Source organism: Scomber japonicus, chromosome 17 (assembly GCF_027409825.1).
Source record: "Scomber japonicus isolate fScoJap1 chromosome 17, fScoJap1.pri, whole genome shotgun sequence".
NCBI lineage: Eukaryota > Metazoa > Chordata > Actinopteri > Scombriformes > Scombridae > Scomber > Scomber japonicus.
In genome coordinates this window covers 14,378,861-14,406,374 of record NC_070594.1, presented here as the reverse complement: position 1 = coordinate 14,406,374, position 27,514 = coordinate 14,378,861, and the positions used below count along the sequence as shown (strand labels likewise).

General features: G+C 38.8%; 1 protein-coding gene across 1 annotated transcript; it reads left to right on the top strand.

Annotated features, from left to right (window-relative positions):
• Positions 1-821: 821 nt before the first annotated feature.
• On the top strand, positions 822-27,514 carry syndig1l (synapse differentiation inducing 1-like). Its single transcript, XM_053337168.1, has 3 exons — positions 822-1,334; positions 19,683-19,820; positions 27,329-27,514. Exons 1-3 carry the CDS (start codon positions 822-824, stop codon positions 27,485-27,487), a joined length of 810 nt encoding a protein of 269 aa, XP_053193143.1. The 3' UTR covers positions 27,488-27,514.

Here is a 27,514-nt window from a genome sequence, read left to right as displayed (position 1 = left end):
TGGCATATAGCAGAACAAGCATGGCAGAGATAATAATGGTCAAACAATTATGTTTTAATTAGTGTATCACCCGAAAATAAGAATCATCACATTTTCATCAACTTGAGCCCTTTATATCTACACATGAAGCGGGTCCTCTTCCACAATGCCCGCCATGTTGCACCTCCAAAAAACTAGCTCTAAAAAGGTCCTTTCATGTTTTCATGTTCATATGCTTATAAGGAGATTGTGTTTGTGTTATGTGTGTGTGGAGGGTGGGTATTCAGTTTGTTGCATTCCAACAATGGACTGATAACAATCACATTAGAAGCATAAAACACACATGCACACACACACATTGAGATGGTGAAGGATAGCATGCAAAGGTAGATAGCAATGCTTTGATGTATAACAGTTACTACTCTGGAATGTGTATATGTCTATGTGCATTACTGTATGTGTCTTCTGAGGAAGCAAATTAAACATAATTGAATCATCGGCAGGGTGCAGCTCTTGACAAGCAGGATGCTGTAAAAGTTTTCGCTGCTGAGGGAGTTCAACTTTGATCTGATGTGATAAAGTATTTGGGAAACTGTTACCTGATAGTGGATGTCAAATAAAAATGTCAATCTAGTTTTTTAACTGAATCTAAAACCTCTCCCTCTTTGCATTGCTGTTTCTTTCCTCCGTAGATCTCAGAGTGCTGAATGCTGAATGCCATTACCATCTTCACCGACATCTGCACATTGAGGAACGTATTTCACCCGCCACTCTTCCAATTCCTCACTAGAGCTAAAAATTATTGAGAAGTTCCACCTGCTCACCTTTTAACCCCAGCTGCTATGGAGAATCTCAGTGAGCTCCAGAACCCGCTGTTGGACAAAAACAGTAAGCACATGGTCAACGGTTATGGGGGAGACTTCCCTAATAACCAATACCAGGAGAACATTATTAATTACTTTGCTGGAGGAGGAGGCGAGGGTGGTGGAGGAGGAGGAGGTGGAAAGGTGAGTAATGGCAATGTTGTGAGTGGAGGAGGTTACAATACCAATGGGAAGATGAAGTCTCAGCAACTTTTGGACGCCACCTCGCTGCATCTGGCAGTGGAGGCCTTCTACAGGCCCAACTTCATCCTGTATAAGGAGGACAGCGGCAGCATCAAGGCTAAGGAATACAAAAGTGAGTGTTGCGAGACCACCTTCACAGAGAAGAAGGCGAAGGAGGTGTCGAACACGGCAGGGCCGGACGCGCCTGGCACGGAGGACCCCCAGGCGAAGCTGCTGGAGGATGGAGAAAACATCAAGATCCAAACAGTTTCTTATGAGGTGGAGGAGGAAGAGTATGTGGAGTATGAGGTAAGAAAGAAAATGTACATGTAGAACAAAGAAACTTGTGATTGTTGTGAATGGATTCAGCTGCAGACATTTTTTGTGCTATTCAGTCAGGCTGATTTATCCGTGTAACATAAGCTTGCCTACCTGTACTGTGTTTGTGTTAAACAAGAGAAAGATGTGATGAGCTTGTATTCCTGTGGTCTGTGTACACTTGTATGATCACACCAAAGGATTGTGTCCAACGCCTGGATCAGACTGACAATTTACCAAGCACAAATCCTACTAGATCCACTGACCTTGGCCTCAATCCCTACTATAGTAAAATTCATCGTTAGATAATAATAATAAATCACCCATGCCTGGCTTGCACAGGGATATTAGGTGCTACAGTACTACAGCATTAGCTACAGTATTTCACTCCCAACTGGCACGGCCAATAGCACAAAGCCCTCCAAAGGATTTAGGGGATTGGGCAGGCGAAATAGGGTGTTGAGTTCGACCAATGTCCTGCAGGAGCTAATGGACTGAGAGCCACACATCCACGAGTCCACAGGAATTAACCTGGATTCCTGTGATAAACATGTAGCTGTTGAAATGCAATGTGACACAGGCACATATAGCCAGGCTCACTCTGCTGAAAGATTCACAGTTGACATTACAAAACAGAAATATTCAGGGGTGAAAAAAATTGTTGTACATGAACTCCCTTAGCTTCACTCAGAGAAATTGATGAGAAAAATATGCTGATGATGATGATGCACAGATGCCAAAAAGCAAATAACCTGCAAACCAAAAGAGAATGGAAGTTACGGTAAAGGACTGGAAGCTCCTCCTTGGTGTTCAAATGTTAAGTGTACAAGTTACCATGTTGTTCATATTTTTCCACATGCTTCCTGTTCACAAATGAATAAGCAGGAAAAGAGGAAAATACACAGTGGGACTCATTATGTTGCCTCTCAGCAGCAGACCAATGATGTCACAAAGTGTGGTCTCTACCACAATGCCCAGAGTCTGAAAGAAGAAGAAATTACATTTCATTCACTGACATGCACAAACTTACCATTCCAATGGTGTTGCTGCTGTTACGTCTTGTATGTCGATTTTTTATTACTCGAGTCTGTACAGTATGTACGTGAACACAGAACAGTTCATTCTGGAAGTCTTTCCCTTTTTGTTTTCATCATTTGTTTTCTCTTAGTTATCATCATGCATTTTGTTTGGTTTTTACTCCTGAGGGGTTGAACACAACAGGTTGAGGGCAAAGTTTAGTTTTCAAAAGTCTGGTAAAGACATTAACTAGGCCCACTCTGAAATTAAAGTTTGATCACGGTTGCTGAAAAACTGAAACCCCTGTGTGCAGAGGCAGGTTTGTTTAGTTTAGAATGACATGTTTGGATCTTTTGATAAAAGTAAAGTAAATGTGATATTTACATATATATTTAGGCTGTTATTATGAAATATGAAGTTCAATTTTAAAATGTTATAATTAATTATAATTGGTTAATTGAATTTCTAAAATGCAACAGAATGGTGCAAACAAAACTGTTGTTATTTTTTCAAAGTGAGGTCACATGGACTTTCTCCAAACTGCATGAGTAACTATTGTTACTCAATTTAATTTACTTTCGATCAATTAAATTAAATGCCTAATATGATGTTGATATTCATGTGATGTGTTTGAGTATTTTAACACACTGTACTTAACTATAATTGTTCCTATGAAGTGTTTTTAAATACATGTGTGGAGAATACTGTTTTTTTCCTGAATTATTTTTTCACAAAGAGATGATGTGGTTGTCTGGTATAAGCTAGTTCATAAGCTGTTCAGTTTTTCACTGCTGTGTGGAGAGATGTTTGGAAGTACTGCTTTTGAAGAAGAAGGTGGTTGTTGCACAGCAGTGACACCTCATGCTTTTGCTTTGATTATTAGGTAGAGTATGACAATGATTTGGGTTGGTGTAACATTATGATTCACTGGCAGGTTGAGAGAAATGACACCCGAGATGGAAACATTTGCTACTACGGTGTGGGTTGGTGATGAATCTCAAAGGTTAAAGATTGTATGTTGTTATCACTGCATCAGTGGCGGCTGCTGGTGTTTTAAACAGGGGAAGAAGAGAGACGCTTAGTGTCCAGGGGTGTCCACTGAGCGTCTTATCCTGGCTTGTCCTGCCCTGGTCCAAAACCGCTGTTGGGAGAAACCTCATTGGTTACAAGACGACATAGTTGTAAAATCGAACACATTCAAGTGCAGATTTGATGTGATGTAAATTATAATTTAAGTGTGAATTTAATATGACAGTTGTGACAATTTATTTGATGAAATTTTAGGGGAAGGTGAGCTTCCCTTGTTGTCTCAGAGCAATCACCCCTGCACTGCATGTTGTGCACTGCTGTTTTCGTCAAAATAGTGTTCCCTCTGTACAACATAATAGAGAATTATATCAGAGATTTAACCCCTGCTCCTTCTTCACAATCTTCATCACAGCGGGGTAAAACTTTTCTCATCCATCTGGTTTTCTTTATATACACCTCTTCCTCCGTGAGTTGTACCCATTTAACAGAAGAATCAGAAAAGGTCTTGTGGCTTTTGGCTGATTCAGAGAGAGAAGAGTTAGTGTCCATAAAAATGATGTTTTTCAACAATCATCATGCTCCATGCACCATCAATGCTCAACGGAATCTGCTTCTTATACAATTTCTAATCCGTAAGCATCATAATCCTGCGATGTGCAACAGTAAAGCCGTTTCAAAAGCATATTATTACATGCTATCTGAAAATCAGCACTTTGCAGTTAGATGAGAGAAAAATTGTGACAATAAATCTGATTATGTGCTGTGGCTTTCCAGGAGCTCAACAAACAACTAAAGCAAAAACATTACACAGGCTGATAGAAGAGCAAATATGTCAATTCAGTACAATATTACTAATCACATAACAATACCTGTGATACAAAGATGCTTTCTGTGATTGAAGAGTTTAAAGTTAAGAAGTGGAGGAATACTTGGCTTGAGGAAATGCCACTACTCAACCAGGTGTTGCAGACAATGTGGGAAATGATGTAAAATAATGAACTGCAAAACCTCACAAATTCATAAAAAGGTTATTAACTCCAGGCGGCACAAAGTGTGCTCATTTTGGTTTCCCGTTAACTTGCAGTTAATAAAAGCAAGGTGTTGTAGGAACTTGTCATACGTAGAAGAAAGAGAGAAACTACTGCAGTGGATTACAGTGTTTTATTTTAAGTAGATATATTAAATAAAGAATAAACTCTCCAATTATCACAGTGTATGGGTAAATATCAGATGGATCAGAGGATCAGTAAAGAGAGAAATTTCATTATATAGATGTATGTTGTTTTAATTTCCCCACCCTTTATCCCAACTTCTAATAATCTACTATACTGGTTAATGGTATTAATTCAAAAAATGTGCATCCCCATCGTGATTTAACCTCACATTGTTTCCTAAAAACACATTTAGAGTTCAGGACTAGCTGCATATTCAAAACAACCAAACCAAGACATCCTTATTATCAGTTCTTGTTAAGAATCAGCAAAATTGTGTCTACTCAATGTATGCTTGCTGTCAAGTGCCTTATGTCTATATGATTGTTCCCTTTATTAGTTTTTCTTCTTATTACTTTGAATCATAAGAGATGTACAATATCTGTTCGTATTTTCTCAAGTACCACCACCTTTAGCCTCTCTCTTCCTCTTTTTTATTAACTTATTGTTATTCTCTTTGAGCAAAGTATTGGAAATATAATGGTGCAGTTAGTAAGCAGACATGAAAAAGCTCTACGTAAGCGCAGCACTGAATAGCTCCCAGCTGCAAGGTCGCAGTTCTGCACTCTGACCTCCACATAGAAGATTAAAGAAAAGAGAATATGCTTTCAGAGACCAACAAAGCATTCACAAAGGCAGATTATATCCATGTTAGAAGCCACTGCTGCTGGATAACCAAGAAAATCACATCCATCTTCTTATCAGTTCCAGCTTTCACAAGTGGACAGTAAGTACTGGAGGTTTGCAAAGAGGACCTCCCTCTGTCTCATGCCTCCCTCCTTGTCTCCCTGCTCAATGGCAGGTGAATTTTGTGATAAGGATCCATGCTTTGGACAAATTACATAAACCGGCTCTTGTCCCAACTGTGATCCATCATTTCTAAATGCCAGCATAGCAGATCTGAAGTAAACCTGTGTTAAAATTTATGTTGTCAGATTTTTGCAAGCATGAAACCGTGATCTGATCAATATTCTCAGTGCTGCAGTGATGGTATTACTGTAGGCTAACAGGTATGTGCCGTGGTCAAATCATTACTTTGTTCTTGTTTAGTTGTCTGACAACAGAAGCCTGACCATAACACGCCATTGTGGAGATTTTTTACAATATATAGTGTTTTCAGATTTATTACCTCTTAGTATGGCCATGGCCTGAAACTGTTCTCAGCAGGAGAGACAGTGTTAGCAAGTGCACAGCATACTGAAGCTCAGTAGTAAACTATGCTTTTCTGTGCTGTGTCCAGTAAATCTTCTATATTCTGTACGTGTACTCACCTCACAAATTTACAACATGTATAACAAGTATAGGTGATAGAACAAGACAAACCAACGTCTGTGCGTTAGTTTAAACTAATCATCCCTGCAAGTAATGGTGGCTCACTCAGATTCCAGATCAAAATGGTGTGGACGAACCTGCAGGAACTGGCTTGTTCTTAACCTGGCTCCAGTGCTGTTTTCTCAATGTCATGAAGACATTTTTGTTGGTAGCTCACTTGAGGGTGATAATCCTCAAGATTTCACTTCTGATTGATTTTGCAACACCTGTGATTACTAGTAGTAATGCAAAGTCCCAGAGTTCTGTTCAAAATTACACTTTTATTGATGAGTGGGGCAGAAACCCACTTTGAGCAGAAAATACAAAAGAAAATGACTACTTGATGGCAGCTCATGTTCTTTACACTGTAAATTGCTGTAGATATAGTTGTTCCAACCCAAGTACATTTCGTCTTCTGTCCAGCATTTCTATTCTTCAGGATAAAATCGTTATGTAATATATGCACATGTGCACAAATTAGATGCAATATGCTTAAGCGTTTTGTCTTTCAAATTCTTTCCACTACATGGATGAAACATTAACAGAACAATCCAAAATTCTATATAGAGGTAAATGTGTGGAAATACATTTAGTGGCTATGGCAGAATATATTTAAGGATTATAACCTCAAGGACAGTGCTCCTCAGCTGTGCTGTCCCTGGATATCTTTGTCCATTAAAATGTTCATGTATTTCCACCTGAATAAAAAACAGCACTTGAGCTAAGGATAAGACCTACGATTTGTATTTGTCTGCCATCTGTTACACTATCCTCAGTGCATGAAATTTGCATTTATCAGTACATTTCATATTCACATAATTTGAACATGTGGTAGTCCTGCCCATGTGAAACATTTTAAATATGGTCTCCTCTCAGCTGTTCTGATTTTACACTTTTTTCCATCTTAGGAGCATTAAAATCATGGCCATGGGTGTGAAATCAATAGAGAGATCAGTTTTAAAATAAATGTATTTCCTGCTGCTCTCTGCTTCACCTCTGCAGCATTTTAGATCAAACCAGGTTTGATTGGAAGGAGACATGAGCACTTATGCCTTCATTAAATCTAAAATGCAGTCATGCTCCAGTTCAGCGCACATTTATTGTTCCTTTTCTGAAGGGTCCAACACTCAACATGAGCTTGTGTCATATATTTTAGTGAAATCTTTCAGAGATATCCCATTTATCATTTAGCAGTAAATGACAAACTGATCTCTTGGATCATTTCAATTCAGCTGTAAGCAGGTCTGTCCAATGGATTTTGAAAGCTGGCTCCCCTCTGTTAACTGGGGATATTTATCCCATGGTTTGACGTGTGTCTCTGAGCTACAGAAATCATCAGCTGGAAATTATGACATGTCAAAAGATATCACTTCATTGCTGAATAAATGCTGTAAAAAGAAGAAATATGTCCTTTTACTGTGGTGTCTGGATCATATAAATTGCAGGTATGACATCAGGCATTTAAAACAAACTCAAACATCTAATCAAATTAAACAAGCACAAATAATGCCTTTAATGGAAGGGTAGGTATTCAATTATGTCTGTTCTCAAACAAAAAAAAGTTTCATTCAATGTATAATTAGATTATTTTTTCTGGCAGTGAAATCCCAACATTTCACTGGCGCTCATATTAAATCTACTTTTATATATTCAGTCATGTCTGAAATGTCAACGATTATCCACAAGCAGCCTTGGTGGGAACTCCGGCCAAAACTACATATTATTCTCTACATTTTAATTTCAGTGATGGATAATGGTTTAATTTTGGGGGGAAAAGCTGCTTTTTAAATAAAAAAAAACTCTCTGCCTGCAACTGTCCTTGATTCTGCCGGTAGGCTACTATTGAAATGATGTAATGGATCTTAAACTTGTAATATCTTTAAAAGTACAACACAGTTTTGGCAATTTCTCACTGTCACAAGCTGATGATGTATCTGTGCAAGCACTGAAATTCTTCTCTATGCTAATGCTGCTAATGAAGACAGTTATTGTGCAGAAATAACTACATTAACACCAAAAGTCCTACAGTGTCACTCCATCATAACAGCCTGCGATGTGCTGTCCAATACAAGATGACGAGACTCAACCAGTGTAGGCATGCCAACCAAACTCAGCTGGAAGTATGCTCATATCTCTACTGCTCACTGGGATGCAGCGGTAATGAAAGGGCCATTCAGTCTGATTCAGTGCATTTCAATAATCATTTCATGTGCCCTCCTTCACTTCCCCTTGGCACGTAGTAATACATAGCACCATACGTCACGCAAATGGCCTCTTGCAAAGTGAGGGGGCTGGGTCCAATAGAAGGAGAAAATGAAACAGACTTGCCCTTGAGGAGTTCTGATAATTGAGAATAATTAACGTAATTATTAAAACTACTCAGACAAGTAATGAATTCAGGAAAGTTACTTACATAAATAAGTCCTTGAACTTCAAACATTGTTTACTTCAACATTCTTTACTTACTTACTCTTGGCAAATATGTCCTTCAAATGACGACCATTGTCCATTCTCTCCCTAAGCCCTAAATGGATTGATCAAAGAACTGTGCTTAAAGATCCATGTTGTCATGCATAGAAAAATACTCTGCTTTAAATAATAAATTTAAAGCACGTCCGGGTGAGGGACACGGAAAACCATATTTATAACTCATCATAAGGGGTCTTTTTGAGCTAACCTTTGTCTGGCCCCTCCCCATGGACCTGTTTGCCATGGGAGACCCTACCAGGGGTATAAAAACCCCCGACAACTGAGCTCCTGGGGTCATTGGGACACGCAAACCCCTCCACCACGATAAGGTAGCAGCTCAGGGAGGGGCAATTAACTTTCGTAAACTGAGGGAGATGTCTGTCAGTGGAGTACCAGCGATTTTACTACACACATTGACAATGCTAAACTGCTATACCAGTTCTCCACCATATCCCTGTATCGCCGTTTGGAGAGTTTTAATTATTTCCTGACCTGCTTCCGTAGCTCATTATATGTGTCCATATCACCTGAATAAAAACTGATGTCTCTTTTATTAATAGCGTTTTTGAATGATATTGTTTGGAAAGATGGAGATTGATTTTTAATGAATAATTAACCCCTCACAAAATATTACATAGTAAAACACTGTCTCTGTGAGCTCATTCACACTCTCACATGACTTCTTAAACATATCCCAGTCTGTGCAGGCATAACAATCCTGGAGACGTTCAATAGACTCCTCCGACCAGACCGGAACTAATCTTTGTTCCGGCTTGTGCCTCTTCAGGACTGGTTTGAAGGACGGAACCAAATAAACAACGTTATGGTTAGACGCACCAAGTGGAGCTCTTTGGAGAGATTTATAAGCCCTATGGAACCATAACAAATATCCAAGCACTTAGTAAGTCTTGTCGCACAAGTCACATACTGGAAAAAGTTTCCCAGAGATTTCCCTGCTTTGCAGTTATTAAAATCACCCATGATAATGTTCGGTGCGTCTGGTGATGTAGCTTGTAGCCGTTGTACTACGCTAGTGCTCAAGTAGCAATGTCTACATTAGCTTTAGGGTGAATATATACCAGTGTGACAAATATCTGAGTGAATCCCCTTGGTAAATAAAATGGTCTAAGCAAAGCAGAGAGAAGTTCAATGTCAGGGCACGAAGACTCTCTAATGATTCCACACCATTTCCAATTAACATAGAGAGTCAAGCCACCCCATACTGAAGTGACTTCCAGCTCGGACTGTGGGTTGTGATCCTTCAGCCAGGTTTCTGTGATAGCGAAGAGGCAAGCACTCCAGAATCTTAATGTTGGCTTGAAGCTCATCCACCTTGTTTCGGAGGGATTGGACGTTGGAAAGCATAATGGTTGGCAGGGGGATACGGCGAAGACATTGTCTTTTAAGGTGCTGGCAAACACCACCACGTCTCCCGCTTTTCCTCACGCCTGTCGGCTTGGATGACCACCTCTGGTCCCCCGAATGATCCTGCTGGATGATCTCCGCAGGAAAGACTGCCGAGGAGTCTACAGCACCCACTCCGGAGCCACAAAGGAGTAGGAGAAACTCTCGGCCATACTGGAGAGGTTCACTGTTCTCACAGAGCCCGCAAATAAGGTAGAATAAAAGTATTCAGAGGACAACAAGGTTCATGAAACTGAGGTGATGCATAGTTGCAACTTATCACTTGTAGATTTACTTAAACATTTGAATGTTAGTAATGACAAAAACAACAAAAACAGGTTAAAAGCCACAGAGTATATGAGAGCTGCTTATCAAAACGCAATTTGACCACCACTCACAACATGTCATAAATAAAGTGTCACAAAATCCAAAATAAAGCTGCAGAACTTACGATAGTTATATTTTCTCTGTATTTGGGGCTCTGTATGTCTGTGTGTTTCTCTAGCTATGCATTTATGAAACTACATCCATGTGGGTTTTCTATCTGCATATTTTTTTTACAAATATGAACTTTGTTTTAAATTTGATTGCCAAAATAGCTGTCTGAATAACTGACCCAACAGTCTATATAAAGAAAATGATGTATGTGAGACATGTTTCTAATATTTCATTATTAGTAGAAACTAGAAGAATCTCCTCATTCTTGGTTTGGAATACATTTTCTGAAAGATGAATAAAGCAGCACTGTATTGTCTCCTTGCCAAACATTACTGGTGCTTCTTTAATCCTTGCCTCAATGACAGCTCAGAGTATTAAAAATTGAATAATGAGAAAGAGGCTTCTGTAATGCACTGAGTTTTGAGTAATATCAGCCCTTCGGGGCCTTACATGTTACAAATCTGAGCAGTTTTTTAGGGGACTGACATGTAACAATTGTCCACCAGTCTGTTGAATATAGACTTTTTTTAAATTCAAAAAATAAACTAAGAATAATGCTCTCCTTGCAGTGTTACAGTATCGTGGGAGTTCTCAGTCATGAACTATATACTGTGTCTCTCTGTTAGACTAGCAGATCTGATTTGACACCTTGTCATCGAGTGTGAATATGAAATACAGCCTTGTCATATCCCATTAAACAGGTACAGGCAAAGACTGATCAATTACCTGCTAAATTATAGATGTCAGCCACTTCATTCTAAAGCAGCTGCAATCTAAGTCACCATCAGAGGACACAACATGAACACTGTTGTTGAAATATTTGGATTTTGGATCTTTGGGTTTGCTATGTGGAGGGATGATTGCATGAGCATGTTTCATGCCAAAATTTTAGATTTTACTAATATTTAGATCCAGTCATTTAATCCAGTCTCATTCTTTACTGCAGCTTTTAGGTCAACTATTTGTTAAGCTGCTTTTTTATTGCATATTGCATGATGTTGCTCCTTGTTTACTGTGTTTTATCTGTATTCGATGCATTTGATTCTGCAACCAATATGTTTTATTTGACGTTGTAATGTATTGAGTTGAATGATTTTTTAACCTGATCTCTGGGTTGACCTTATGTGAAGACACAAAAGACACAAAAACCTTTTCTACTATTTATAAATAACAAATGTTTGTAAAATAACATAGAATATACATATAGAAGTATTTTGGCCCCAAGAATTCGTTGTAATTTTTAATTACTGATTTCTTTGCTTCTTGAAACAGTCTTGATTGTGCAGCTTAATGTGCTCACAGAGCACGATGTGAATACTAAACATGATGTGTAGTGTTTCCCCATTGTAGTCTGATTACACCATCTGAAACTGCACAGCTGTCAACAAGAGGCCGCAGGGTAATTGGGGGAAAAAACAAAACAAACAGATATTTTGTTCATTAATTCAACACAGGTAGAGCTTTTTGCCCCAACGACTCTAATACATGTTTAAGAGGACTGCATCATGACGAAGCTGTTGTGATCCTACATTCTGTGACTGAGAGTCTCTTTGAGGTTCCTGAGTGTGTTGGACCTCATAGGGCTGCTCAGCTCAGACACTGTATAAATCACAAGTTCTTATTAACAGCACGGTAAAGCTTGTATTTCTTTTTACCACTTGACCCCTTTGGTAGCACTCTATCTAAGTGCCTGATAAATTATAAACCCTTAAGACAACTCCCTAGTCACATCTGGGGCCATGGGCTCCTGCCCCCGCATAACTTAACATGACCATCTGGAGCATGGGTACAGACCAGGTGAATGTGTTGCACTGATGCAGCATTAGGATGCAGAGGGTGTGACTGAATGTTGACTGCATGGCCTTATGGCAGACATGGAGGCCAGATGACCTGCTGTTGACTCTTGTGCTAAGCGAACATGCACAGTCTTTTGTTGAAATGTAATTAAAGGAGAAGAGACTATTAAAGGACCACCAGTCATAATGACTTCTGACTTCTTCCTCTTTTTCTCATGGTTTGGACACAGATGCAAATGCAAGAGATCTTTGCAAGATTTCTTTTTTTTCATTTCTCATATATCAGGTTTGGAAATATGCTGAAAATGAGATTTTGTGTAGTATTGCAACTTTAATGTCATTCACTCATTAACTTTGCTTATGCATTCAGCCAAGTAATTGAATTCCTTTTGGTTGTGAAGTAGGTTCTCTCTGGATTCAGACCACCCACCACACAACATTAATTTTTGTGGTTGCTTTCATTTGGTTCAGTATGGTCAGTGTCCTTTCCTGACTGTCCTTTTTCTTACATTTAAGCAGTTGCCTTCCTCAGATCTAAAATCAGTTCCCCCCCCCCAGCATACAATCTTTGATTGTACTGTTTTTGTGGACTCACTGACTTTGTTGGATTTACTGTATTACATGGCAATGTGAAAGGACATATCCACTTTTTTCTTGTAGAACTTTGGCATCTCCCAAAATCATCCCTGACAACAGGAATCTGCACTCAAAACTATATCAAGGAAATATTTGTAAAGAAAACAGATTGTTTCATTTTGATATGTAGCCAAGGACAGTAGCCTCAGAAACATTTTCATTACTGTTTTATGTAAAAGGGAAAATAAATTAATTGGCATAGTTAAGTCAATACACCAGGAGCCTCATTCATAAACCAGCGTATAGAATACATACCAAAAGTGTTCATGTGCACAAAAGTCAAAAATGGCATCTGCCGAAAATGAATGAGGTTTATAAAACCTTTTTTCCCCTTTATAAATCACAATCAACTTGAACATGTCCGAATGCTGATGAACCTCTTACATACATAACCATAAATGGTCAATATAGAGGCCTTCATGAATTGATGCACATGTTGTTCCAATGGAAAAAGGAAACTGAGGAAATTTTGAGAAGCTGGTGGCAACAGTGGCTGTTTATACACTGGGTGCAACAAACAAAGCAATCTACAAAATTAAACAAAGTGTAGGCATGGCAAGAAATGCATTGCTGCACAATGTCAGGGTAAGGACTGGGGACACTGAAGCTCACTGCTTGGCATTTGTTAAGCATCTATATAAAGATGTACGTGACTAATGAAACTACACACTCAAGACACAGTATTTAACTCCAAAACCCAGCCTGCAGGTGTTTCTCTAATTTGCACACTCCATATAACAGTACAGGTGGTGAAGATTAGGCAGTGTGTGAGTGTGTGTCCAAAGTGTTCCGTGAGCCTGACTGACAGCACAGTTATATTTAGTGACGCAATTTTTTAAGACTACATAAAAACTAATTACAGTTGTACTTGGTGATATCTACACAGTATTTAAGATTTTATTAAAAGTCTGCCACTCTGTTCTCCAATTCTTTAAATACATTTGATGTAATCTTGTATTTCTTTGATGATATATGAATGTGGTGAAAAGGTATCAGTATATTCAGGGATAATGTCTGGGGAAATCCTGCCACCACATCCCATCATCATCCCAGCATCTCAGCAGCACTTTGCTGCTCCACAAATGACCAACCGAGTGTTAGTGCCATACAGTCAGGCCCTCTCCTGTGCGATGGTACGGTAGGGTTTCAATAATAGTTTAATAATAAATTACAGATGTAATTGGTTAAGATCTGAGTTGGCTTTTATCTTTTAAAATTGAAAGGTGCTTAGGAAATAAGTATGGCTTGCTACAAGCAGAAACACACGCAACAGTGCTGTGTTGAATGTTTATGATAAAGTGAATTTATAATTAATGCTTGCTATTAAGTGAAATTAAATGTATGAGACGGATCATAATACAGTCTAGATTCAGTTAATCATAAAGCCATCTGCACCACTGGTTTCTCCTGTCTCAAAAATGTTCATACAAATGGGTGTTTCCGAACAGGTGCGCACATTCTCTCGTCAGGTTTGTTATAAATCTCTCTTTTTCATGGGATGTGTCTTTCAAGCCCCATTTTGTGTGTGTGTAACAGTTTGAGGCAATTGAGGCCCCATGATTGTTTCTCCAACCACCATATGTAGACTGAGCACAAAGCCTTTTTAAATGATTTATTTTACTGCCATGAGTTATGTGTCTGAATTATCTCATGTTCATACTAGTTAGTTGAATTCTGTAGATCTGCCTCGTACTGCGTTAGCGCTGCACACAAAAAAGAAAATTAAATAAATGCAGTGACAACCCGTGAGACACTTTGTACAGCGTAGTTCAATTAAAAGAAACATTAAAATTCATATTCACCCTAATGCCATTTTCATGTCATTACCTTCTTGCCAAGTACACACAGGAGACAATTAAAGTACCTGACATAATATCTGAAGAAAAAAATAAAAACAAAGGCTGGGAGAGTGGAGAACAGGGTAGGAGAGTGGACAGGGGCGCATTTCCTGTATGCTGAAGCAATTTGGCAACAAAATAAATTACACAAGCCCTCATCCTGGTTATGCTGTCATGGCAGAATGGTGAAACCATCCATTAGTTCTTTGTTACCTGTCAGCCTGTTGCCTCATGTTGACAGGATTTACGCCCCACATGACATATCTGAGCACAGCTAGCAGCACTGGCATGCATAGTCATTAGGCCTCTCTGCTATAGGGAATGTGGTGAATGATTGATAATACACACACACAGAGAGACACACGCACATGCTCATTAAAAGTTTGGTAGAAAATTGGTAAACACAACTCTGTTTACTTAAAAAGAAATTCAGCTTGTCAGTAAATCCAAAGCCTGTCAGTGACTGAGTGGCTTTGTGACCTGTGACTTTTAGTGCATAGGTTATTGAGAGTTAACCTATTGCAACAGATGGTTCGAACCATCTGAGAAGTTGTCCTTGGAAACTGTTTGGAAAAGGGCTCGCACTTTCAAAAAATATTTGGCAAGTGATTGGATGAACCATCTGTCTGTCAACGTCTACCACAGAGAGATCATAAGAGAATCGTCATAGGACACTGATTGGTCGGAACCAGCAGTGGCTCATGCATAACTTGAAGTCTAACTGATGAAGACTGATTCTCACATTATACTCTCGTGTGTGACTTGAATTGCATGAATTTCTAGGAATATTAAAAAATAATATTAATAATAATCACCTTCTGGGAATTGCACCATGCTTTGCAGAGGGATTGGTGGCCTATTGTCTTCTGCGTTGGATCTCTTATAACCATCTGAAATATTCATGAATAATGACTTGCCTGCACACTCAGACAGGTTTGCTTGTAGCTTCCTGTACATGCAAACCTGTCTGCAGGTCCAGATGGACTCTATAGCAACAACCTCATCATTCACTATTTTTACTGACCTTCTCTGCCTCTCAAACTTCTCTTTCTCTCTTTCTTGGTAGCCTAAGCCAACCAAACAGCCAGGATCCCTGGATGATGTGTGTTTTCATTCTTCAAACAGCCAGAAGGCTGTGCAGATATTGTCAGTGAGCTCTAATGCACAGCAGAGCGGGCCTGGCTCTGCAGATATTGCTCTATAGTACTTGCTTAAGGCCATGAAGGCAGAATGACATTATGCAGAATGTAGGCTGCATTATGCTCATGTATTATGACCTTTTTTCCCCTCAGCGTTGTGTTATGAAGAGAATGAAAAATATATTGATCATCACAGCGGGGGCATGTGTTCACAGCTTTTAATAGGTTCATATGTACAGCTTGATGACACAACAGCATCATCTGCATTTGAATGCTTTGCTTGCTCTCTTTTTGAGATTAATATACTTGTTTTGCTTTCCATATAATCTATTTTTGGAGTAAATTAATCACCCTACCATTAGTGGGCAGGGCCCCACAAATCTCCATCACCCACCCACTAATACCCATCATCAATCAGGCAACATGACTATAAGAGACGCATATATTTAAAATAAATTGGAAACTGTTTCACACTCCCAACACTTAGTTGCAGTGATTTAATATGTAATACAAGGCAAACACCAGTAATTTGAAGTACTACTTATTGTACTAAAACACTCATACAATTTCGCCTATTTATTCAAAATTGTCCTCCATAAAATTATACCCAGTTATGATTCCTTCCGGTAGCAGTTTTCCTGAAATGCAGCTTTAAATTCAACAAGTTAAATGTATCACTCAAAATTCAAGTCTAGTTTAGAGCAATAAAGACAAATTTTAATATCAGACTATCTGTACTTTCATGTAACGGAGCTTGTTAGCTTGTTGGGATTCTGCAGCACACATTTAGTAACAGAAGTATGACAAAAAAGAGCGAATGGAGGCATGAACCTGACGCAAGTCAGGTGAAAGTGTCTGTTTTCAGAGCAACAACACCAGCTCCAGAAAAACCAATAGCTCTGTCTAACATTGACACGGCCAATGCAGGCCTTAGGCCAACACACCACACATCAGGGTGACTCCAAATACAGTATAGCAGGGGTCTTCAACATTTTCCAGGCCAAGGACCCCCAAACTGCGAGAAACCCCCTACTTATATATATTGTATAAAATGGTGTTTTATATTAAACTGGTCCTATAGTGCCATGTATAAATGTACCTTGTTATTGTGCATTCATACTAAGATATTCAAATAACACCAGACATGAAAGTCATTTCAGGCAGGTACGTACTGGGGGTGGGGTTCCTGTTACACTTGGTGTTGGTCCGGGGTGGGGGGGGGGGGGTGCGATCGGTCTAATAAGTGGCAACACAGAGCTATAAGGACGCTTTGCTAATATATGTATTTCACCCTTTTTAACCTATTATCAAATCCTATTTATTCATGTATCTATCACCAACTATTTAACATATTTATGCACATTTTTCCCCGGGCTACACATATATTCATGTTTTTGTTGTGCAAGGTATGGCCTCGTGATTGGCACAGCAGCGATAGGGGCGAGTCCTCCTCATTGGCGGGACAGGTGTTGTGAATGAACCGGTGCCCAGCTTGAAAGAGCTCCTGTGTGTCGCTGAATGTGTGCACTGCTGACTGAAAGATGTCTTCTGCCTCCATTTATCTGTTCACTACAGTGTGTTGGGTTCATGTTAATGTGTATTTAAAAACATTTCAATTTGTGGAAAAAATTGCGAAGGGGAATATACAAAAAATGCAGTACCTCCGCGGACCCCCTGTTGAAGATCTCTACAGTATAGAAAGTGGCACTACATATCAAATTATGGTGTGGGGTAAAAGCTGTATTCAAATTCATTATGTACACCAAAACCACAAAATAAATGGAGGGATTAACAGTATAAACCTACAAAAAATACTCATAACAATAAGGATTACATTGTGACAAGATGTCCAGTTGCTCAGTGAAAATGCAGGAAAAGCTTAGAGATATTTGGGGACATTTTATTTGTCAGAATGTGATGACTTGACATTTCAGCATTATCTCTGTGGTTGAAATGTTAATTTTAATATTAAACTCAATTCCTTTGGCACAAAAATATATTGTGAGTCTTGATTTTTTTTCTTTTTCTTTTATTTATTTTTTTCCACCCTCATGCTGGATCATCCTTCAAACAAGATGATGTGTGAAGGAAGCAGCTTAATGCTTCATACAAAAACCGTGGCCTCAATCTCTGATTTCTTTTTTTTTCATTAGAGGCACTGTAGAAAATAACTCTCTGTTCTTAGCCTTCCTTTTTATGGTAGGGAGGATGCAGTATACAGTACTCTAAATGTGTATTGATGTTATAGGTTGTTAAGCGAGATGTGGTCATAACAAACCAAATTTGAAATTGTAAAGCACAGTGACATTTTCTACTGTGGACTGAGAATCTGTTACCGCTTAAACAGTATGCAGATATATGTCTATTCTCTTTTGCTGAGGGCATTTCTGTTTTATGTGAGGAATGTTGCACAGAGCGTGAAATAGTTTCATAAAGCTTTGGGGAGGAGGAGTATTTGATTCATAACTATTTCACATCAGAAATGAAGAGTACTTTCAACCGTAGCTTTTTTTTTAAGGCCATCTGTTGTTTAGATGCCAAAATGAATTTGCATATCTCAAAACTAATGAGAAACTAATGGGCCATCACAAAAAGTCCATGAATACGAGCTGTGGCATTACGTGGAAGAAAATGATCCTGCACGCTGTGACTCGTCGATGTTTTGTTTCCCATTACACAAATGCCTTTTTGCTTTTTCTGTGAATGCAGATTCTTTCCTTCGCCCAGTCGACTAGAAAATCTCCTCTACCTATGTTCACGTTGTTGTACTATACAAAGGAAAACGTGTTTTGAAAGTGGCTCTTCAATCTACCACTCTGTGTGGACATTAAGGGTGGGTTATATGGTCCTAAAATATCACAATATTTCAGGGTATTTCTCAGATAATGATATTTTCGAAGACATGATGAAATAATTCTGGCAGGATATTTGGTTCACCTTATACTCAGCTGCGTGCTTCTGCTTGAGGTAGTGAAATGAATTTGTTTTATTGCCCCCTTTTGTTGTTACAGTCTTCTGCTCTTATTACATATTACCGTGGGTTGTTGTACATCTGATCTTTTGTAACCAAAACATTTCCACACTACTGAAGTCGCTCCCCTTTTGGAATTCCTGGAACTCAGGAGGCACTGCAGATATTCATTGGGATGTCACTATGGCTGAAACAAATACTTTATGAATCGATTAGTCAATAAAAATAATGCTTAGTCACTGTCTTAGATGTGTTATGTCAGGGTTGTGGAGAACAATGATTTTCCTCAATTGCAAAGCTATATAGGATCAGGGCATTTGAGGTTGAGTTCACTTGTGTTCTTGTTGAATTATACATTAATGAGTTTTAGTTCTGGTCCAATTCATATTTACACTGATAAATGAAGTTTTATAGAGTGACAAGTTACTAATTATTTCATTCTTCTTCTTCATCAGCGATGTACAGAAAGTTACACTATAGTGACTGACACTAGGTCTTGTAGTACTTTACTGGACCTTATATGTGTATACCATGTATGTACTCTGGCATACCAAAGAGTTCATGAAGAAATATTTGATTATGAGACTGCAACTAAACCTCATTTTATGAATAATGATGAGCAGGTATATAAATCCTTCACAAGATCACTTCTGTAAGTGATTTAGCTTTTGGATTCATGGTGAAGTGCACACACTGTATCCACTGTCACCCAGTCCTGTGGTTGGTCCATTTAGCTTTCATATCATACAAAAGTCTGTTTGTAAGCAAGATGCAGCCAACATTTTCAGGTGGCCACAGTTCAGTTGTATAGTCCACACCACAGTTCGATTGACAGCTGAATCAAATGGGCAACCCAACACCCAACAGATTTGAAGAGAAAAAAAACAGGTCATGTGAGAAAGTGGAAGTTGGAATTAATCATTAATTGTTGATTGTATACATGAATGAATGTATGTCACAGTTACGTGGACCTATCTGTTTGTTGGCTGCTACATTACTACTCATGGATTATACCTTTTGTCCATGTGCAGGTAACAAAATGTGTGTATGTTTTAACCTGAGTTGTCCTTCTCTGTGCAGACAGACTGCTCCAGCGACAGTGAGAGCGAGGACAACTTCATAGTCGTCCCTCCACGAGACCACCTGGGTCTGGCCATCTTCTCCATGCTCTGCTGTTTCTGGCCCTTGGGAATCGCAGCATTTTATTTCTCACAAGGGGTGAGGTCACAAACACAAGCGCATGCAATACACATACTGCCAAAGTTGTGGTCTATTGCACATGAATGATGCAGCATCTGTTTGTAGAGGTCTAACATAAAACAGGTGCATCTACCCACACATATTGTGATGAATAAGCAGACATGGGATGGGAACACACAAACACACTTGAACATACCCAGGTGTATGTATGACTCATCATTATCGAAAGATTAAGGGCTATCACATAAAAAACGGACGCTCAGTAGACGCTCTTGCTGCCGATCCAAGGCCATTTTTACTGAGCGACCCATCAATAACTCAAGGCCAATCTGTAATGGCTGCTTGATGCTCTGTAAACAGGTTGAAAGCTTTAAAGATTATATAAATCACTTTCAAGGCTCAGTGTTCAAAAATAAAAAAGATGAGAGAGTGCATTGAACTAGTAGGATCTTCACGGAAATTGATGGTAGACCCAATTATAGGTGTGCTAACATATTAAAGGTGATGTGCTCTCAGAAACATTTAACAACTTTGTCAGATCAATATAGTTTGTTGTTTTAAACATATCATTTTTGGGAAGACATGCTTGAAACTACACTAAAAACTTGATTTTACGCATGAAGTTCAGGTTACTTGAGAGGAGTTTGTAACGTGAGAAGTTCTACATCTGTATAATGTTTCCTATAGTTCTGGAGGAAGCTGTCTAAAAATGTCTGAAGAAATAATATAGGAGCTGTCTTTCTGGCTTCCATGCACAAAATCGCAGCAGTAAAACAGAGGTAGTGCTTCAACAGTTCAACTATTATTCCTTATATTCAGAGCTTGTGTGTTAAATTCCCTGGTGGGTAATAGATTGACATTCAACATTGTATATTAACAAAGGTAAGGTGCTTGGAAATAATACTACCTTTCCACAGTCTTTACTTTGTATATAAAGGTGATGACATATACTTTAAATGTGTTGAGTATTTGAATCTCACATCATGTTTGGGTTTAAATATTGTACATTGTGTCTGTTCACCTTTAATCTGTCAGAAAACACTCAAGGTAGCTATAGTACAAGAAATCCAAAGAGGTCGTTTTACAATAGGAATCAATGTGTATGTTGAAGTGTAGAGACAGCAGCAATTTCAGCAAAGAATACAAGCCCATGTGGAGTCCTGTCAATGTATCACAAGGCTACATTCTTCACTGGTAACATTGGCAAACTGCACATAATGATTATTTAATGGATTCCAACTGGACTTTTACCGTCTTTTCAATTCTATAAGAAACAACTCCGATGATGATGTGTCAGTCAAGCAAAGAGCACAGGGATTGCCTCTTGTCTTGCTACTAATCAATTCTTTCTCTCTTAAGTGCACCATCAATATTAGGTGCACATTGGAGCACACACAGGAAAACAGTGTACATTCAAAAGCGCATGTAAACACACACATTGTATGTACACACATGCTAGAGATAGACAACTGTGGAGCTTTTCAATAAATTACTCTGCCTTTTACTATAAATTCTTATCAAAAGCTTGAGCATTTAGCCCTTATCTGTGGGCACGAATAGTCCGAGACACATGAAGGCAGTCAGTGAATTATCTTGTCAGGAGCTAATTTGATTCTTCCTAGGTAATTATGGGAAAGTGATGGCTGTGTTTAGGGATGGATGGCTTTCCTGCCAATCTCCCTACTTTAGTAGGTGCAGTCCAGAAGAGCTGTCAGGAAAAGATATGGTGGGAGTCTAGGATTGCTTCATTTTATAGCTCAATAAGCCATTTCACTGGTCATTGTTTCATTCACTCATTTTAGGAAGCCCCTAAACCAAACAAATGAATTCTGTAGGAGGTAGTACAAGGATATTGTACGTCTTTAGGACGACATGGGCTATAATTTGATTATCTGTATGAACTTACGAAATACTCTGAGAAGAGTAGGATCTGTGCTGGCCCACAAAAATGCCAAAATGCAGTAACTGCCCTACTTATTTGTTTGTATAAAAAAATTGCAGGAACTACAGCTAATGAATGATAGCTTTGTTAGAGTAAGCTAGCTATTGAGGTTGCCATGCAATATTATAAATCCAACTGCTTTTCTTGGAAAGACATGCCCTGTGTATTATTTAAATGCTATGATTGGCCAGGTGTCCATGCTCGCAATAGGCAATGGATGAGTGTTGATTTTGACTCTGTATGGGAAGTTGTCTCTGATTAATTGTCACACAGCTCAATAGATACAGCTCTTTTTCCTCAATAACATTGGCGGTAGCATGTGCTAACAGTGGGTCAATGCGATGCTTATCAGTTCCACTTTACATATAAAAACAGAAGTTCATGTAACCATCTTGCCATCTTGACACAGTTTTACTTTGAACCAAAATCATGGATGTATTATGAGAGCTGAATATCAGACCTAAAATGGCACGCATTCAGTCCAATTGAAGTTGCTCACCGGCGCATGTGTGAAAAAAAGTGTAGACTTTACACTGTGCTGGCATCATTGATTTTTTAATCACTTTTCTTGGCTCCATGGATAAAAATTCATAATAGAAAAAGTCATGATTTTCCTTGTTTGCAGTGAAAGGTGTCCTGTCAACAGTTTTACAGAGGTCTACAATGGAGGTCTATGGGGAAAATGCTTTTTTGCCCCACAGGGGAATTTTTTTCCTGCAATACCACAAGTGGCCACTTGGAAAAATTGGCTACAAGGCTGAGTGGCGGAGTCTTATGCAGCTCTAAAAATACATTCATGGGCAAAATCAACACTCATGCATTGCCTCGTGCAGGCATGGATGCTTGGCCAGTCATGGAACTTTAATGCTATGAAGGGCGTATCTTGCCAAGGAAAACAGTGGGATCTATAATAACATGGTTGCCACAGCTAGGCCTATCCCATCATAACTAAGACAGTAGCTAAACTCCATCATGATGGAGGAAAAAAGCCAAGCATATTGGTAGAGTAGCAGTGGCAGCCACTTCAGTGTCTTACTCTAGTGGAATTATTGTGGTTATATTTCACATGTTTAAATGTACTGAATTATAAATTAATTAACATAGTTAAGTAGTTAAGTAGTTAATTAATTAAAGATCAGATTAATTTAAATAGAGCTTAAAGATGGTATTTTGTTTGTTTTTTCTGTTTCTTTTGCTCTTTATATTGGACAAATAAACAGTATCTTGATCGTTTTAAGACTTTTGTAAGGTTTGTGATGAAGACGTTTTTTGGAGTGAGAAATCTACTTAAAAAGAAATTTAACAACTCTTATTTTTGCTGTGGCTGCAGACTGAATCAGAAAAAAGAGTTTAGACAAGGCTGCCAACTCTCAAGCTTTGACTAGCAGACACACAATTGACACTTTTCACACGCTCTCGTACCACACACAATTCTCACACAATGAAAAACAGTTCATAATGTAGCAGCTTGAAAAAGGGGAGACTGACAGAGCAGCACAGCGCGACAGTAGCACTTTGCAGCAGCAAGTTATTCAGACCACCTGGGGGGAAGCGAGAAATATACACAAATCTATTATACTGTAATCCATCCTCATCACGCCAAGCTAAAGTCAAAACTTGGCAGCCCTGAGTTTAGAAATGATAGTACATCAACTTCACTACTTACTCTAAGGACATATACAAACAAACAGGTTAGCCACTATAACAGAGTCTGCAGAAAGCAGATCAATAGTGTTTTTGTCCCACTGGAAGGTCAGGCCTAGTCAAACAGGGAGCTGCTGGCTGCTCATTTACAGGAGTTGAATATGTGCATAATTGTCAAAGAACATGCTTAAACAGACATGCAATCATGTGCTGCTTCAAATCATCTGTATCCTATTTGCCAAAGACTGCATCTTACATTGTAATGTCTTCATGGTACACTGTGCTGCACAGGATTCAGCTTTAACCACACACACACACACACACACACACACACCCACACACACACACACACACACACACAACTGATAATGACTAGAATACCATGAATGTCTGGGGGAAATTAGCTTTGAACATTTGATTGGGAAGCGAAATTGAGTTTCAATTATTGCCACTAATAGGGTGAAGGTTTTGTTTAGAGATGTTGATAAATGTTTCTCTCAGCTGTGAGACATCTGCGCTGGAAATACAGAGGGTTGAGAAGCTGCAGTGATTCTTTTCACGATTATGCAAATAAGACTCCCCTGAAGTTATCTTATGGCATGCACATCGTCATAAGAGATGAAAAAGAATGAGCTAATTATTGTGTAACATTTTAATATATTAGCATGTGTGTCTGCGTGAGGGAGGTCGAGAGACAAACACAGAGAACAGGAAAGAGAAAGGGAGAGATTTAGGGCTTCACATGCTGTTTATATGGAAGGAAAACCTGTTGAGGGTGCTGAATTGACTTCCAATCGCACATCGCAAAATGCGTCTCAATGCAGCTAAGTCTGAGATGTTAATCTATTTTTTCTATGACACCACATTTCAGTCATTTTGTCAAGGTTGTAGAGATAAAGCCTTAATGCGTCTAACCATTTTCTTCTCAAGGGGATTCAGGGAAAAATCAGCACATTGGCAGGTAGATTATACACAGCTGATGCTCACTGAGAGACAGAATAAGCCCACATACACTTTCAACAGACTACCCTCATCTGTTTTATATTATATCTAGTCCTTCAGAATCCTTTTCCTCTTCCTCAGAAGGACCCATAACATACATTCATTTAAGTATTCATGTAAAGGAAAGAAAAAAATCTGATGAATCAAGGTGTGTTCAACCAATACTTTCTGGGGGGATAATACATCCTCAACACGAGAATGTGTGTCTTTTTGAAAGAAAACTCAAACCTAATTTCCCATAAGACCTTCAAAACAGTGCTTTTGTTTCAATAATTACTGCATGGAAGCTAAAGGCCCTGCCTTGAATACATGTCCTTTGTATACTGTATATTTGCCTCTTTCTTTGGCTCCCATCTGGCTGTCTTTGTTTAGGACTATTAAGCATTGTCTTCTAAAAGTCTTTTTGGCACTACTAAAATGCTTTGATGCACAGTGGAAAGACCTTACACATAGTTTAAAAAACAAATGTAGCAGCCATCATGGATAAAAGGTAAATGGAGTTTTTTTTTTTAAAAGAATGTAGTACTTAGTTGACAAAAGCGCTGTAGTTACAAATGATGAGAGATACAACTAAAAGACATCTCCATTTTAGAGGCACTAAGTGCATCTTAAAGGCAACACTAATATGATGAAATGCAAACAACACAATCAAGAACTTGCATTTCATTCCACTACAATGAACATAACAATCCACTTGAAATTAGCAAAGTAGCCATTATGCTGTGATGCCTCCTAAACTAATGCAGAAAAGACAGATACTAATTATCTAATTTGCTTCGCTTAGCAGTAATATATTTGCCACCACCTGTCTTATTATTCCAATATTATGGCCTAACAACAAACTGAACACACACTTTGTCATTTGCATCTGTCTGAATATGTTTTAAATGCTGATAAATTCCAGTCGACTGTGGTATAAATGGAGCTAAATGGAGATAGGGATAATAAAGCATTTTTCACAATTTTACATACAAATTAAAGATGCAGAGGCATCAGTAAGCATTCAGTATTAATTAAAACAAATGTGCGGGGGTATCTGTATACCAAGAAAATGTTGCAGGTAGTGCATAGATTTTATTTTTATGAAAAAAGGTTAAATTAGGTCCAACCCTACGTGATGCAAACTTCAAAGGACATGCAGTCTTTCATCTGTTTGCTATTACTGTTTTGAAATCTATTTAAATAAGGATGGACATGATTTTTACTGCATGGTTACCTGACCCACTCCCATTTGACTGTCACTAGGTTTGAAGAACATCAAAATTCACCTCCTAATGGTTAAATATCAGTCCTGTCATTATTTTCTAGCCGCTCATCTGGGTCAGGATCCCAAAGCCAAAAGTGTAACATTCTAGCTCCTTGAGGGGAATGTGCTTTAGCTGGGAGTTTTAGTCTCTGTGTGTATTTTTGCCTTAGGCTCTCCCTTCAGTTAGCCATATAAAGCACTTTTATAAAAAGACAGGAGGATTGGGGTCAGTTGCCATACCCAAACAGGTCTTGATGAAGAGAAGCAGTGGCTTGATTCCTAAGTCCTCCCAGATTTATGAGCTTGAGCTCGTTTATGAAGAATAGGGAGAGGCATCCTTCAAAGAAAACTTGTGAGCAAAGTTGAAATCCACGTTTTTCATGGGTTTGTGAAGAGCCCATACAACCAAGAGAGAGTGTTTAGTTTTCTGTTCATACGCAGTTACATAAAAAGTCAGCATCACTGCAGATGCTGCACCTAACTACCTGAAAGCGTCACAATCCCTCTTGACACCCTTATGACACATAAGCTCGTCCTTGTGCAGAAGCTGAATCCCTAACTGAATAGATCTGAAGTTTATGAGTAAACCGTGGCTTTGGAGTAGCCAGCATTGACCTTGATGCAAACTCCTTCTCACTCACACACACATCACAAGTCAGTTCCATCGTTATTAGAATTGATTCAACATTTCATACTATGCTAGTATGGCTGCAGCACAATAGCCAACAAGAAACTACTGTTGCAGTTTCATCAATTGTTGCTGATCTGTTAACATCAATGAATCATCAGCAAAATAAATTAAAGAATAGATATGAATGACTATGTGACTGCATTTGTAACAAAACAGAACAGAAATTAGTTTAGGTAAAGATAATTGAGACAGAATCTAAAAGACTATTCAAAATCCAGCCAATGCCACTGTAACACTTTCTACTGTCTGCATGTGTGTTTTCTGCTTTAGTGCTGACCTGCATTTGGTGATGTGAACAACAGGAGGGTTAAATCATAAGTATCATACCTCATTCTTCATTAGTGAATGTTATTTAGTGGGCTGGTTGATTCTGTTGTGAAAGCTTGTGCAGCCGTGGCTTCGTGAGAACGAGCTCCAGAGAGGATCTATATGTGCCTATAGTGGGCTGTATCAATGCACTGTAACTTAAAATGCAGTAACTGGGTCAGGCTGATAAAGGGGTTGTTGCCTCGAAAAAAATAAGAAAAAGCAATTTATGTACACAATTCACCTGCTTATTCAACAATTATTAGATTGTTCTAACTTCTACTAAATATAAAGTAGTTGTTGACATTTTTCTTATTTACTTGAGTTGAAAGATGTTGTTTTATAGCATTATTTCTGCTGCTTTTGTTGTTGTTTTTTTAATATTTTTGACACATTTTGATAAATTTGCTTTTATCATGTGCCATTTATCATTCAGTGCTAGCAGCTCATACGACCATAACCTCAAGTCCTTGACATTTTCACACTAATTGCCATTTTTTTCAATCCTGCCATGCATGATAAGCTCTCCTGGGTTGTTCGATGTCCTCCAATTTCATTTCCTTTTGTTTTTCACACTGAGACAGATATTATAAACAGCTTCTGTATTTGTGGTTCCTTTGAAAAATGAATTCTTTCTCTTGAGGACCCCAATCTGTGTCTGACTTCCATCTTGTCTTGGATTTTCTCTTTTCCAGACCACCAAGGCGGTGCACAAAGGTGACTTCCCACTGGCCAACATCGCCTCCCGACGCGCTTTGTTCCTAGCTGCCCTCTCCATTACTATAGGCACCGGTGTGTATGTGGGGGTGGTGGTTGCTCTCATTGCCTACCTTTCCAAACCCGGACACATATAGCAGCCATACACACTCCAGGGAACACAG